At 40.8% G+C, this 12,216-nt stretch overlaps 1 protein-coding gene across 2 annotated transcripts in view; it reads right to left on the bottom strand.

Moving 5' to 3' along the window:
- The window catches only part of dnah5 (dynein, axonemal, heavy chain 5), a 352,727-nt gene that overhangs the window by 159,576 nt on the left and 180,935 nt on the right, over nucleotides 1-12,216 (bottom strand). For both annotated transcript variants that reach the window (XM_072575131.1, XM_072575132.1), the window contains 3 exons: nucleotides 11,501-11,695; nucleotides 8,947-9,081; nucleotides 8,223-8,330 (listed from right to left, as the gene is read on the bottom strand). In XM_072575131.1, coding sequence (XP_072431232.1) covers nucleotides 8,223-8,330; nucleotides 8,947-9,081; nucleotides 11,501-11,695 — 438 coding nt within the window. The remainder of the gene's footprint in view (nucleotides 1-8,222; nucleotides 8,331-8,946; nucleotides 9,082-11,500; nucleotides 11,696-12,216) is intronic.

Raw genomic sequence — 12,216 nt, 5'->3', positions numbered from 1 at the left:
TGAACAAACAGAAAGTGTGCAGTTGCACAGTGAGTTTGTGATGGAGAGGCTATGATTTAAAATATATAATTATTGTCACTATTAGTATGATAACATTTGTACCAACTGATAAAATTTCAAAAATGACTAACTACAATCTTTTACCAAGTTTTATAGAGATTGGCTGACTCACAGTGTCACTAACTAAAGTTGCTGAGAAATCTGTGGGGTATGCCTTGTCAGGCTCAGCTATTCAACAAGCTATGTAGAACATTCATCCACATTTTACCTGTTAATATGTTTATCTCAGATTACGTCTCGTAGCTAGAAAATAACGCTTATATACATACAACCTATAAATATAGCAGATTGTATTACTGTTCTAATATTTAACAACAGACTTTACTGTTCAAAACTATGGGATCTTGTGGCTTTATTTTCTTCGTAGGCAACTCGGACCTCCCACTTCTACATTTTTAAAAAAAATGTTACTGATCCCTATCATAATATAAATTTGGCAGTATGACCTGAGTTCTTGACAAATACCATTAACAGAATGAATGTCTAAATACACATAAAAGATAGCTATTTGGAAAATGGATAATGAGGAGTAAGGAGAAATTAGGAGACAGTTCAACTACCGTTCCCATTTTATCCCAAGACAATGTGATCTATTTCTACTTTTACATGTAAACTGCACAAATGTTATCATACTAATAGTTAAAATAACTATATTTTTTAAACCATAGAACTTTTAAAAGTGATGCTAATGTGGAAATTATGTGCAGCTAATCCTGTCCATAGTAAACATCGTTCCCTCTTCTGGAACTTTGCCTTCCTTGTCTCCATCACTCTTCACCTGACCCTTAACACAATGATTACAAAGCAAATTACTGCCACGACCTCATGGCCTGGTCACAAAGTAGGTGAGTAAAAGGAATTAATTATGGATATTTACTGAATACTCAGAAAGGAATTGTCTGATTTGACAGAGTCAACATGGATTTATGAAAGGGAAGTCGTGTCTGACAATTTGAAACTTTTTTGAAAATGATGCTAGAAGGAACAATAAGGGTGAGCAATGTATGTGCTGTATTTGGATTTGGTGAGAGATTGAAAAGTGTTGATGTCCAAAGGGATCTAGGTATCCTTGTTTAAAAGTCACAGAAAGCTAGCATGCAGATGAGTAAGTAATTCTGAAGGCAAATTGTACTTTAGCCTTCTTTGCAAAATGATTTGCTGACAAGAATAAATGAGTCTTGTTTAGAATACTGGAGTGTGGAGTGTTGCATGCAATTCTGGTCCTCTTGCCTAAAGAAGTATATACTTGCCAAAAGGCATGCCACTTGTCAGCATGTGGTGCAGTCAATGTGAGGGAGACTTCGCTTGTGTGATCCAGAGGCTGAGCGAGAACATCTAGGAATTTGGTTCAAAATGGGAATTTGGTGCACAGGGGGATAGAGGTGCTTTAAGTCAGATTTAATGCAAGAAATAAAGTGCCAAGAGCAAAAGAGGAGCAGCAAAGGATAAATGGCATATTGAGAGACCTGTCTGAAGTGAAATCAAGAATGGAGTGACACCACAAATCACAGCATGAAGCAAATGCAGGGAAGAGAGTTGACTGGTGAATAGGGTTAGTGTGCATTTCTCATATTTATAGCAAGAGTAAGGTCTTTAATTCGCGTTAATGTCTCTAGTCTTCATTATTCCTCTTTTTCTTAAAAAGAGGTTGTTAAGTACAAGATTGATATTGTATTTAAAAAATTTACAACAGAATGTTAAAAAGTGCAGAGACACTAGAGCACTAAATTAGTAAATAAATTATATTCAATACCATGACAGACAGGTGATGTGTTCCTGCAGCAGCATGTGGAAGCGACTGGACACCAAGTTGATGCAGGACACATATATCTGTGTTTACAGCTCAAGGAACTTCAGATCTGAGTTGAGAAACTGTAATCCAAGCTGCTGCCATTGTGCAACAGGGAAGGGGAAGTTACTTGGATACTTTGTTCCAGAGGACAGTCACATCCCTCAGTCAAGGTATTTAAGTTTGCTCTGTGATCAGGAATTGGAAGGTGTTATTGTGTGTGAAGCAGGTGCAAGAACCCAAGGGGTAGTGTTCAAGGATCCTCAACCCCTGCAGTTGTCTAATAGTTACAACAAGCTTGCAAGCAGTGTGGATGGAAGTGGGGACTGCAGGGAGGATGAGCAAACTAATCACAGCATCTTGGTACAGAGAGCCATTGAGGTGAGAGGAGAAAATAGTGGGAGTGGAAAGAATATTTAGGGGATAAGTAACATTCTCTGCAGCTCTGAACATTAGTCCTGAGGCCTGTCCAGTGCTAGAGTTAAAGACATCTCCTCCAGGCTGGAGAGGAACTTGGATGTGGAAGGACAGATACTAGTGGCATTTGATAGGACCAGAAAGGGGGTTCTGCAGAAAGAGTATGAACAATCAGGAGCTAAATAAAAAATATAATATCCAAGGTAATAACATAGTGATTACAATCCGAGCCATGGGCAAACTGGAATCAGCTAATTAAAGTGAGATAGTTAAATGCATGGCTCAAAGATTGGCGTGAGTGAAATGTTTTTTAGCTCATGGGCACTGGCACCAGCACTGGCATGGAAGGGAGCTGTTCCATTGGGATGGGTATCAGTTGAACTGTGCTGGGACCAGTGTCTTGGTTATTCCAAATGGCTAGGCCTTTAGAGGGTGCTTTGGACTAAATAGGGAGCAGTAGATTGTGAGGTCACTGGAAAGGGAATAGGTAAAAAACTGCTTAAAATGCACAAGGATATATATGGCAGCATTACAGGTCAAATAAGAAGGTAATGATACCCAGACCAGGGCAGGAAGGGAAAGTGTGCAGAAATAACAAAAAATAGTCAGCAAATATTGTCAAAGAGGGAAAAATTGTAAAATGGCAATATTAATGGCTCTTTATTTAAATGTACAAAGTACTTGGAACAAAATAAATGAATTAACAATGCAAATAGAGGTTAATGGGTACTTTCTTATAGCCATTATGGAGGCTGGGCAATTAATAATGGGGAACAAGGAGGTGCCAGAGGAGTTGAATACATGCTTTACATTAGTCTTCATAGCAGAAGGCACTCATACATTCTAAAACTATTAAACAACGAGGTTTCCGATGAGGGTAGAGCAGTGGATGTTGTTTACATGGACTTGGGTAAGGCTTTCAACAAGGTCCTCATGGTAGAGCCATCCAGAAGATTACGATGCATGGGATCCATGGTGACTTGGCTGTGTGGATTCAGAATTTGCTTCCCCATAGAAGACAGAGGGTAATGGTGGAAGGGTGCTTTCTGGTCGGGGATCTATGACTAGTGGTGTTCTTCAGGCATCCATACAGGACCTCTGCTGTTTGTGTGGATATATATATATATAAATGACTAAGATGAAAATATAAATGGGTTAATAAGTTTGCAGATGATACTAAGACCGGTGGAGTTGTGGATATTGTAGAAGGTTGTGCAAGGATACAGCAGGATATAGATCAGTTGCGGATATAGGTGAAGAAATGGCAGATGGAGTTTAATCCAGATAAGTGTGAGGTCTTGCACTTTGGGAGATCTTGTGTTGAGGAAAAGTTAATGGAATGACTCTGAATAGCATTGATATGCAGAAAGATTTTGGGGTTCACGTCCACAGCTCCCTGAAAGTGGCCACATATGTAGATAGGGTGGTAAAGAAGGTGTATGGCATGCTTGCCTTTATTGGTCAAGGAACTGAGTACAAGAGTCAGGATGTCACATTACAGCTTTATAAAACTTTGGTTAGGCCACACTTACAGTATTGTGGTCATGATTTGGAGATGCCGGTGTTGGACTGGGGTGTACAAAGTTAAAAATCGCACAACACCAGGTTATAGTCGAACAGGTTTAATTGGAAGCACACTAGCTTTCGGAGCGACGCTCCTTCATCAGGTGATAGTGGAGGGCTCAATCGTAACACAGAATTTATAGCAAAAATTTACAGTGTGATGTAACTGAAATTATACATTGAAAAATTGATTGTCTATTAAGCCTTTCATCTGTTAGAATACAGTGATAGTTTCACTTCTTTCAAGTGTAAATCACAAAACCTTCTTTTAAAGTTGCATTCTCGGGTTAGCTGTTAACAATGGTGATAGCGAGACTATATGTTGAAGGTGTTGGCCCCCTGTTTTCTCTGTCTATGCCATGATGTTTAAATTGATTCTAATCTAAAAAGTGAGATAACAGAGTTTTACATAAATTCATGCTATTTTTGAGCTCAGAGTTCTACATGAATGCATGCAGTTTTTGAGCAAAGTACAATGTAACTCTGCAAGTACAAATTCACCCCACAAAATATATGTGCATGTGGGTCTTTGTCTGTTTGTGTGTGTGTGTGTGTGTGTGTGTGTGTGTGTCTGTCTGTCTGTCTGGGGTGGGGGTTGTGAGCGTGAGAAAGTGTGTGTGTGTGTGTAGTGAGTGCAGAGTGTCTTAAGTCTGTGAGGGGGTGCATGTGTGAGTGTGGGAGTGTGTGTGTCTATAAGGGTGTGTGTGGGTGTCTGTGTGCGCATCTGTGTGTACCTGTGTCCGTGTGTATGTGAGAGTGTGTGTAGGAATATCTGTGTGTGTGTGTCTGTGTGTGTGTGTAGTGCAATGGTGGTCACCTGTAATGTGACATGAACCCAAGGTCCTGGTTGAGGCCATCCCTATGGGTACCGAACTTAGCTATCAGCCTCTGCTCGGCCACATTTCTCTGCTGCCTGTCCCGAAGCCCGCCTTGGAGGATGGTCACCCGAAGGTCCGAGGCTGAATGTCCTGGACTACTGAAGTGTTCCCCAACTGGACCTTCGGGTGACCATCCTCCAAGGCGGGCTTCGGGACAGGCAGCAGAGAAATGTGGCCGAGCAGAGGCTGATAGCTAAGTTCGGTACCCATAGGGATGGCCTCAACCAGGACCTTGGGTTCATGTCATATTGCACTACTCACACACACAGATATTTCTACACACACACACTCTCACATATACACAGACACACACAGATGCGCACACAGACACCCACACACGCCCTTATAGACACACACACTCCCACACTCACACATGCACCCCCTCACAGTCTTAAGACACTCTGCACTCACTACACACACACACACACACACACTTTCTCACACTCACAACCCCCACCCCAGACACACACACACAAACAGACAAAGACCCACATGCACACATATATTTTGTGGGGTGAATTTATACTTGCAGAGTGACATTGTACTTTACAAGAAGGTTTTGTGATTTACACATTAGGCTAGATTAGATTACTTACAGTGTGGAAACAGGCCCTTCGGCCCAACAAGTCCACACCGCCCCGCCGAAGCGCAACCCACCCATACCCCTACATCCACCCCTTACCTAACACTATGGGCAATTTAGCATGGCCAATTCACCTGACCTGCACATCTTTGGACTGTGGGAGGAAACCGGAGCACCCGGAGGAAACCCACGCAGACACTGGGAGAACGTGCAAACTCCACACAGTCAGTCGCCTGAGGCGGGAATTGAACCCAGGTCTCTGGCGCTGTGAGGCAGCAGTGCTAACCACTGTGCCACCGTGCCGCCCACATGAAAGAAGTGAAACTATCACTGTATTCTAACAGATGAAAGGCTTAACAGACAATCAATTTTTCAATGTATAATTTCAGTTACATCACACTGTAAATTTTTGTTACAATTTCTGTGTAGCCCTCCACTATCACCTGATGAAGGAGCGTCGCTCCGAAAGCTAGTGTGCTTCTAATTAAACCTGTTGGACTATAACCTGGTGTTGTGAGAGTTATAGTATTGTGGTCAATTCTGGTCACCACATTACAGGAAGGTTGTGGAGGATTTGGAGAAGGTGCAGAAGAGGTTTACCAGGAAGTTGGCGGGAGTAGAGGGTACAAGCTATAAGGAGAGGCTAGAAAAACTCGGGTTGTTTACCCGAAGTGGCGGAGGCTGAGGGCGGACTTGATAGAAGTGTATAAAATTATGGGATGCATAAATAGAGTTGGTGGTCAGAATCTTTTTCTCAAAGTTGAAATATCTATTAATAGGGCGCATGCATTTAAGGTGAGAGAGGGAAAGTTCAAAGGAGATATGAGGGGCAAGTTTTTTTACAGAGAGAGTGGCATGGGTCTGGAATACCCTGCCAGGGGTTGTGGTTGAGGCAGATACAATAACGGTATTTAAGGGACTTTTAGATAAGCATATGAATATGCAAGGACTGGAGGGATGTAGACCAAGGGCAGGCAGAAGGGGTTCGTTTTATTTGGCATTATGTTTGGCACAAGGCATTATGTTTGAGCCGAAGGGCCCGTTCCTGTGTTGAACAGTTGTATGTCCTATGTAACCAAGAGTCAAAAGAGGGAGTTGTGTGGTAGGGGGAGGAAGTAAATAAGAAAAGGTACTGGGAAACTAATGGGGCTTAAGGTTAATACACGTGGAGACCTGATGGGATGCATCCCAGGATTTTAAAGGAAGCAGTTGCAGAGATAGTGGATGCATTGATAGTACTATTCTAATAATTCTTAGATTCTGGAAAAGTGCATGGTGATTGAAACACTGCCAATGCAACACTTCTACTCAAAACAGGAAGGAAAAGAGGTAACTGGAGACCAGTTAACATATGTCATTGGGAAAGTGGATGTAATAGCACAGCATTTTAATATACACACATATATAACGATAAATAGATGAAGAGTCAGCATAGCTTCATTGAGGGGAAATCTTGCCTGACAAATGTATTAGGATTCTTGAGGTGATAACAAGCAGGATAGCAGGTAATGGAAAGGCAAATAGAATGTTGGCTTTTATTTAAAAAGGAACGGAGTAAAACAAAGGGAACTCTTGCTAAAACTGTACAAGGCTCTAGTCAGACCACATCTGGACTACTCTAAACCTTTTTGGATACTTTATCTAAGGAAAAATATACTAGCATTGTAGGTAGTTCAGAGAACATTCACTCAGCTGATCATTGACATGGAGGGATTTCTTATGAGGAGAAGTTGAATCAGTTGGGCCTGTGGTCATTCTTTAGTTTAGAAGAATGAGAGATACCCTCATTGAAACATATAAGATTTCTACGTGGCTTGACAGGGTAGATGCAGAGTGGTTGTTTGCCTGTGTAAAGGAAGTCCAAGACTAGATGACATCGGCAACAACAAAAATAAAAGTTGCTGGAAAAACTCAGCAGGTCCGGCAGCATCAGCGGAGAGAAAGCAGAGTTAACTTTTCGGGTCAAGTAACCCTTTGCTGAATTCCCCCAGAGTGCACAGTCTCAGGGGAAGGGGTCTTCTACTTAAATCAAAAATGAGGCTGAATTTCTTTTCCCAGAGACTTGCGAATCTGTGGAAGTTTTTTGTCACAGAGGGCTGTAGAGATTGGGCCATTTTTTTATATTCAAGACTGAGGTAGATTTTTAATCAGTAAGAGAATTGAGCATTGTTGAAAAAAAGGCAGAAAAGTGGAGTTCAGGATTATTCGATCAGTCATGATCTCATGGAATGGCAGAGCAGACTTGAAGAGCCTTCTTCAGCTCCTACATCTTATGGTTTTACGATAATTGAGAGAGTGCAATGGAGGTTCACCTGACTGAATCTAGTGATGAAGCGTCTGAGTAATGAAGAAACAGTTATGGGGACTGGTCCTGTAATGTTTGGAATTTAGATAAATGAAAGGTGACCTCACAGAAACATTCAGAAATCTTAAATGGATAGACAAGAGTATTTGTAAAAAGGACATTTTTCCTGATTGTGGTCTAGAATCAGGGGACACAGTTTCACAATAAAAGACAAGCCATTTAGGATTTAAATGAGGAGGAAGACCTTCACTTAGAAGATGGTGAATCTCCCAGAAGGCTGAGGAATCTTCGATATTAGATTAGTTCATAATGATAGCAAAGGATATGAGGTTAACGTGGGAATACAGCATTGAGATAGATAAGCAGCCATGATCTAGACTGGCTGAGCAAGTCTCAGGATCTATTAAGTCAACAATTATACCAAATATAATAATGATAAATAACATAATAATAACACATTCTGTTCATTCTCATTCTCTAGTTAGCTTATGCAATTTTGCATTTGTAAGAATGGTGGAATTAGATCACCGTTTTGCCAATTTATAGTTACCATGGTTTGATCAAAACTGTTAAAATTATATTTCATATGTGACATTGACCAAATAATGAGGTTTATATCTCATTTACTTGTTTGTCTATGGCAGCTTCCAGCTGTGGATACCCTGCTTTGTCCAGGTGAATTCCAGGGAAAAGATCTTCAATTAGACTCAGGAAAAGTGGTTCATCTTCATCAATCTAGGAAAAGTTGAATATTTTGACATCGTAATCACATTTGAACAACATTATGAAGTCTTTAACGGTTCAAATTTTAGTTTGAATTTTATATCGTAATGTTTTCAACTCTACTCAACATAGAAATACTTTCAAAAATACTTCTGGGAAGAAGAAAGAGTAAATTCATTATTTCAAAAGCAAAATATTGCAAATGCTGGAAATCTGGGAAGAGAACAAAAGATGCTGGAAAAACTCAGCAGGTCACACAACATCTTTGGGGAGAGAAACAAAGTTAATGTTTTAAGCCAATGATCCTTCTTCAAAACTCAATCTATTTAGTTACTGTCAGCTTTGCTTCTTGTTCCTGTTGAACTGTAAAAATACTGATCACAAAGCATCAATTTTGCACCACAATGATACCTTTTATTTTTATGGATGAACAAATTTGAAGATATTTAGGTTCACATATTTAAATGTAAGAAAATGTCAATATTTTTCCATATTTTACGAAGCTTTTGTTCTGACATTTTCAGAAATCAATTAAATTCTGAAAAACACAAACACAGTAAAGGTCAGTTCTGGATTGTGTTTAACTGGTTTTTTGTGATGTGCCAAACAGACGGACAACGTGACTTACCAGCTTGGAGAGGTTCATATCACGAAGTACACGCATAACAATGGTCGACTCAGAATCATTGGGATTGGCTCGTTTTGCAGCTCCAAGTGTCCGCAGGACTGACAGGATGTTACGTAAGCCAAAATCATAATGCACCTAGTCAGGATACATGGTGAAATCTTTTATTTAGTGTTAGTATTTATGGGTAAATTCACCTACAATGAAAAACTCAGCACCTACAATGAACTCAAAGGGGAGCTGTACACCTATGGAAGATAAGTCTGAATCAGAACTATAATGCTGTATTGATAATTCCTTAATCTGCAGTTCATTCAGATGCCATTCCCTGCTGGGTGAAGGTGATTAAATAAATAGGCACAGGACCTAGGAACATTGAGCCCTCGTAACTTCCTCCTCCTCCATTCTGTGTTGAGACTATGCTCTTTAAGAGATGTGTTCTGTCCTGTTCCTCTTGCAGAGAGATGTTGCCACCCTGTTTTTGAGATGTCTGTTCCATGGTAAATAGTAAATAGTTTTAAATTTGTTTAAAAATTAGACAAAAGAAACATGAGTGGGCAGAGTCAGTGCTCAGATGGACCCAGGAGTATTTTTAGTTTTGCTTTCAGTTAGTGAGAAGTTTTCTCCTGGCTGGCTCTGTCTCTCTGCTGTTAGAGTGAGAAATCAGCACGTGAGAATAAAACTGTTTTGTGAAATTGCCTTGTCAAGCGTGTGTTTCTAGAATGCTCCCTTCATTGGAACAGTTGATGATTAGTGGTTAAACCATATTATTATCTTGTTAAGTATTTCAATAGAGTTAACATTATGTCAATTCACTCTTTGGTTTGTATTTTCAATGTGCTGTAAAACTAAAGTGCAGTTTGCTTCAAGTCTAGTGGTGGACCATCTGGAACACAACACCTTAAACTTGCCTTGAAATAAATATAAAGGTTAGGGGCTAGACTGTCGCCTTACTATATTTTGTTGGCAGGGGTTGGGGGTTGGGGATGGTTCTGCCCGCCATCCTCCCAAATAAAGTTTTCAAAGTACCAGTTTTCTTTTCTTCTATAAGAATCAGGTATATTTGGTGCATTTTTAAAAGGTAGACAGGATTTAACTGATTGGTGCTCTTTTTTCCACAAAACACAAAATGCAAGAGTGAATCAATAGAAGTATGTCAAACAACAAAAGGATTTTATTGAGTAGAAAGTATGGGTGGAATTTTATGTTGCCCCCAGGGTTCAAACCCTTGTGGCAGAAATGCTGGGGGAAGCCAGGCTTCCCCATCTCCTCCAGTTTGCCCAGCAGCAATTTAACAGGCTCTGAACTGTTAGTGAGCCCCAGCTGGGCCATCTGTGCCCTCAACGAGGGAGGAAGTCCTACCAGCAAGCAGAGCTAATCAATCAAATAGCTGGCAGCTCTTTGGTCTGATCAGTGCACCAAGTGCACTGACCATCATTGTAGCTGCATCCAAGTAGGTGGTGGGGAGTAGTGGTGACATCTTTGGGTCAAGGCTGGCAGACCCCTGACAGTGGAGGAAAGGGACCTGGATGGACAGGCCAGAGGTTAGGAGTGAACCACCAAGTAGATGGTAAAGGAGGTATAGTCATTGCTTGTATGCCCACACATTGGAAATTGGTGCATGTAGTGGAAATGCCAGTATAGTAATCCAGTGCCCGTGCTAATGCTCTGAGGACTTGAATTTGGATCCCACCAGGGTGAAAAGATGGTGCAATTTATTTTCTGCAATGATTTGATAATGGTAACTATGTCATCATTGTTGATTGTTGCAAAAATCTATCCATTTCACAAATGTCCTTTAATGGAGGAAATGTGCTATCCTTACCTGGGGGTCTGTCCTGCATCGAGAGTGTGGTGCTGGAAAAGCACAGCAGGTCTGGCAGCATTTGAGGAGCAGGAGAATCGACGTTTTGGGCGTAAACCCTTCATCAGGAATTCCTGATTATTCCTGATGAAAGGCTTATGGCCGAAACATCAATTTTCCTGCTCCGCGGATGCTGCCTGACCTGCTGTGCTTTTCCAGCACCAAACTCTCGACTCTGATCTCCAGCATCTGCAGTCCTCACTTCCTCCCTTCACATGACACCAGGCCCACAGAAATGTGGTAAACTCTTAACTGCCCTCTGAGCAATCAGGACAGACAACGAATGCTCGCCCAGCCAGAGATACCATCATCCGATAAACAATTACATTTTCAAAAGCACAGTTGGAATGCTTAACAGCAGGTCACAAATGTACAATAGAAGATACTCCTCCAACATGGAGAGAAAAAAATGACCAATGAATTAGAATACTATATATGCATACTCATAGTACAATGCAATAAACTGCAATATAACCCTTTTATTTGATTAAAGCGGTAATGAACGCTTTAGATTCCCTACAGTGTGGAAACAGGCCCTTCGGCCCAACCAGTCCACACCGACCCTCCGAAGAGTAACTCACCCAGACCCATTTCCCTCCGACAAATGCACCTAACACTATGGGGAATTTAGCATGTCCAATTCACCTGACCCGCACATCAAGATTGAGCATGTTAGAATTGCAATGTACAAACCTGTTTAGAGAGCTGTTCCTCACACAATTTGTACAGGGTGAAAAACTTCCTGGCCAGTGTTATGTTGTCAATAAATCCACAACTGGCAAGCTTAACACGAATGATGATCTGACGATCCGGTACCATCATAGCAACAGACCGGAAGTTGATTTTCAGATTCTCAGGTAGCTCTTGACGTCCAGCATACCCAGGGTTCTATCAATTTAGAGACACAGGCTTAAGAGTATTTATTAAAAATCTGATAATTCACCTAGGAGAGACTTTCTACTGAGTATTATTATGACTAAACTACAAAATCCAGGCAACATATCAATTTGATGATTGACAGCAGAAAAATATGAAACCCATTGAATATTTAAAGGGAAGAGTCCAGCTCAAACTGCTCCCTTCAATCCATGGATATCTGTTGCCTACGGACAAACCTCCAAAGTATTTGCAACCCCCAGTTGGGGATTGTCAAGTATAACTGCTCTGCCATTTGTAGCTATGTCATCAGCTGCCTATTCTCTAAATTTTGTAATTATTTCACTCAATCTCTTTGCCTTTCTGCCTCTCTTTCCTTCTTTTTGAAGTTCCTTACAACCCAGCTTTTCCACACTAATGCATTCTTATGCTGTTCACTTTCAAATCTTGTTTTATAGTGTTCTTGCAGAGCCCTTGGGACATTAAAGGTGTTTCTTAAAAACAAGTTGGTGGGTTTTTTTAGGTAAAGAGTC

Source organism: Chiloscyllium punctatum, chromosome 8 (assembly GCF_047496795.1).
Source record: "Chiloscyllium punctatum isolate Juve2018m chromosome 8, sChiPun1.3, whole genome shotgun sequence".
In the NCBI taxonomy this organism is placed as follows: Eukaryota; Metazoa; Chordata; class Chondrichthyes; order Orectolobiformes; family Hemiscylliidae; genus Chiloscyllium; species Chiloscyllium punctatum.
Note: the sequence above shows the minus strand (reverse complement) of the source record. Positions and strands in the feature narration are given on the sequence as shown.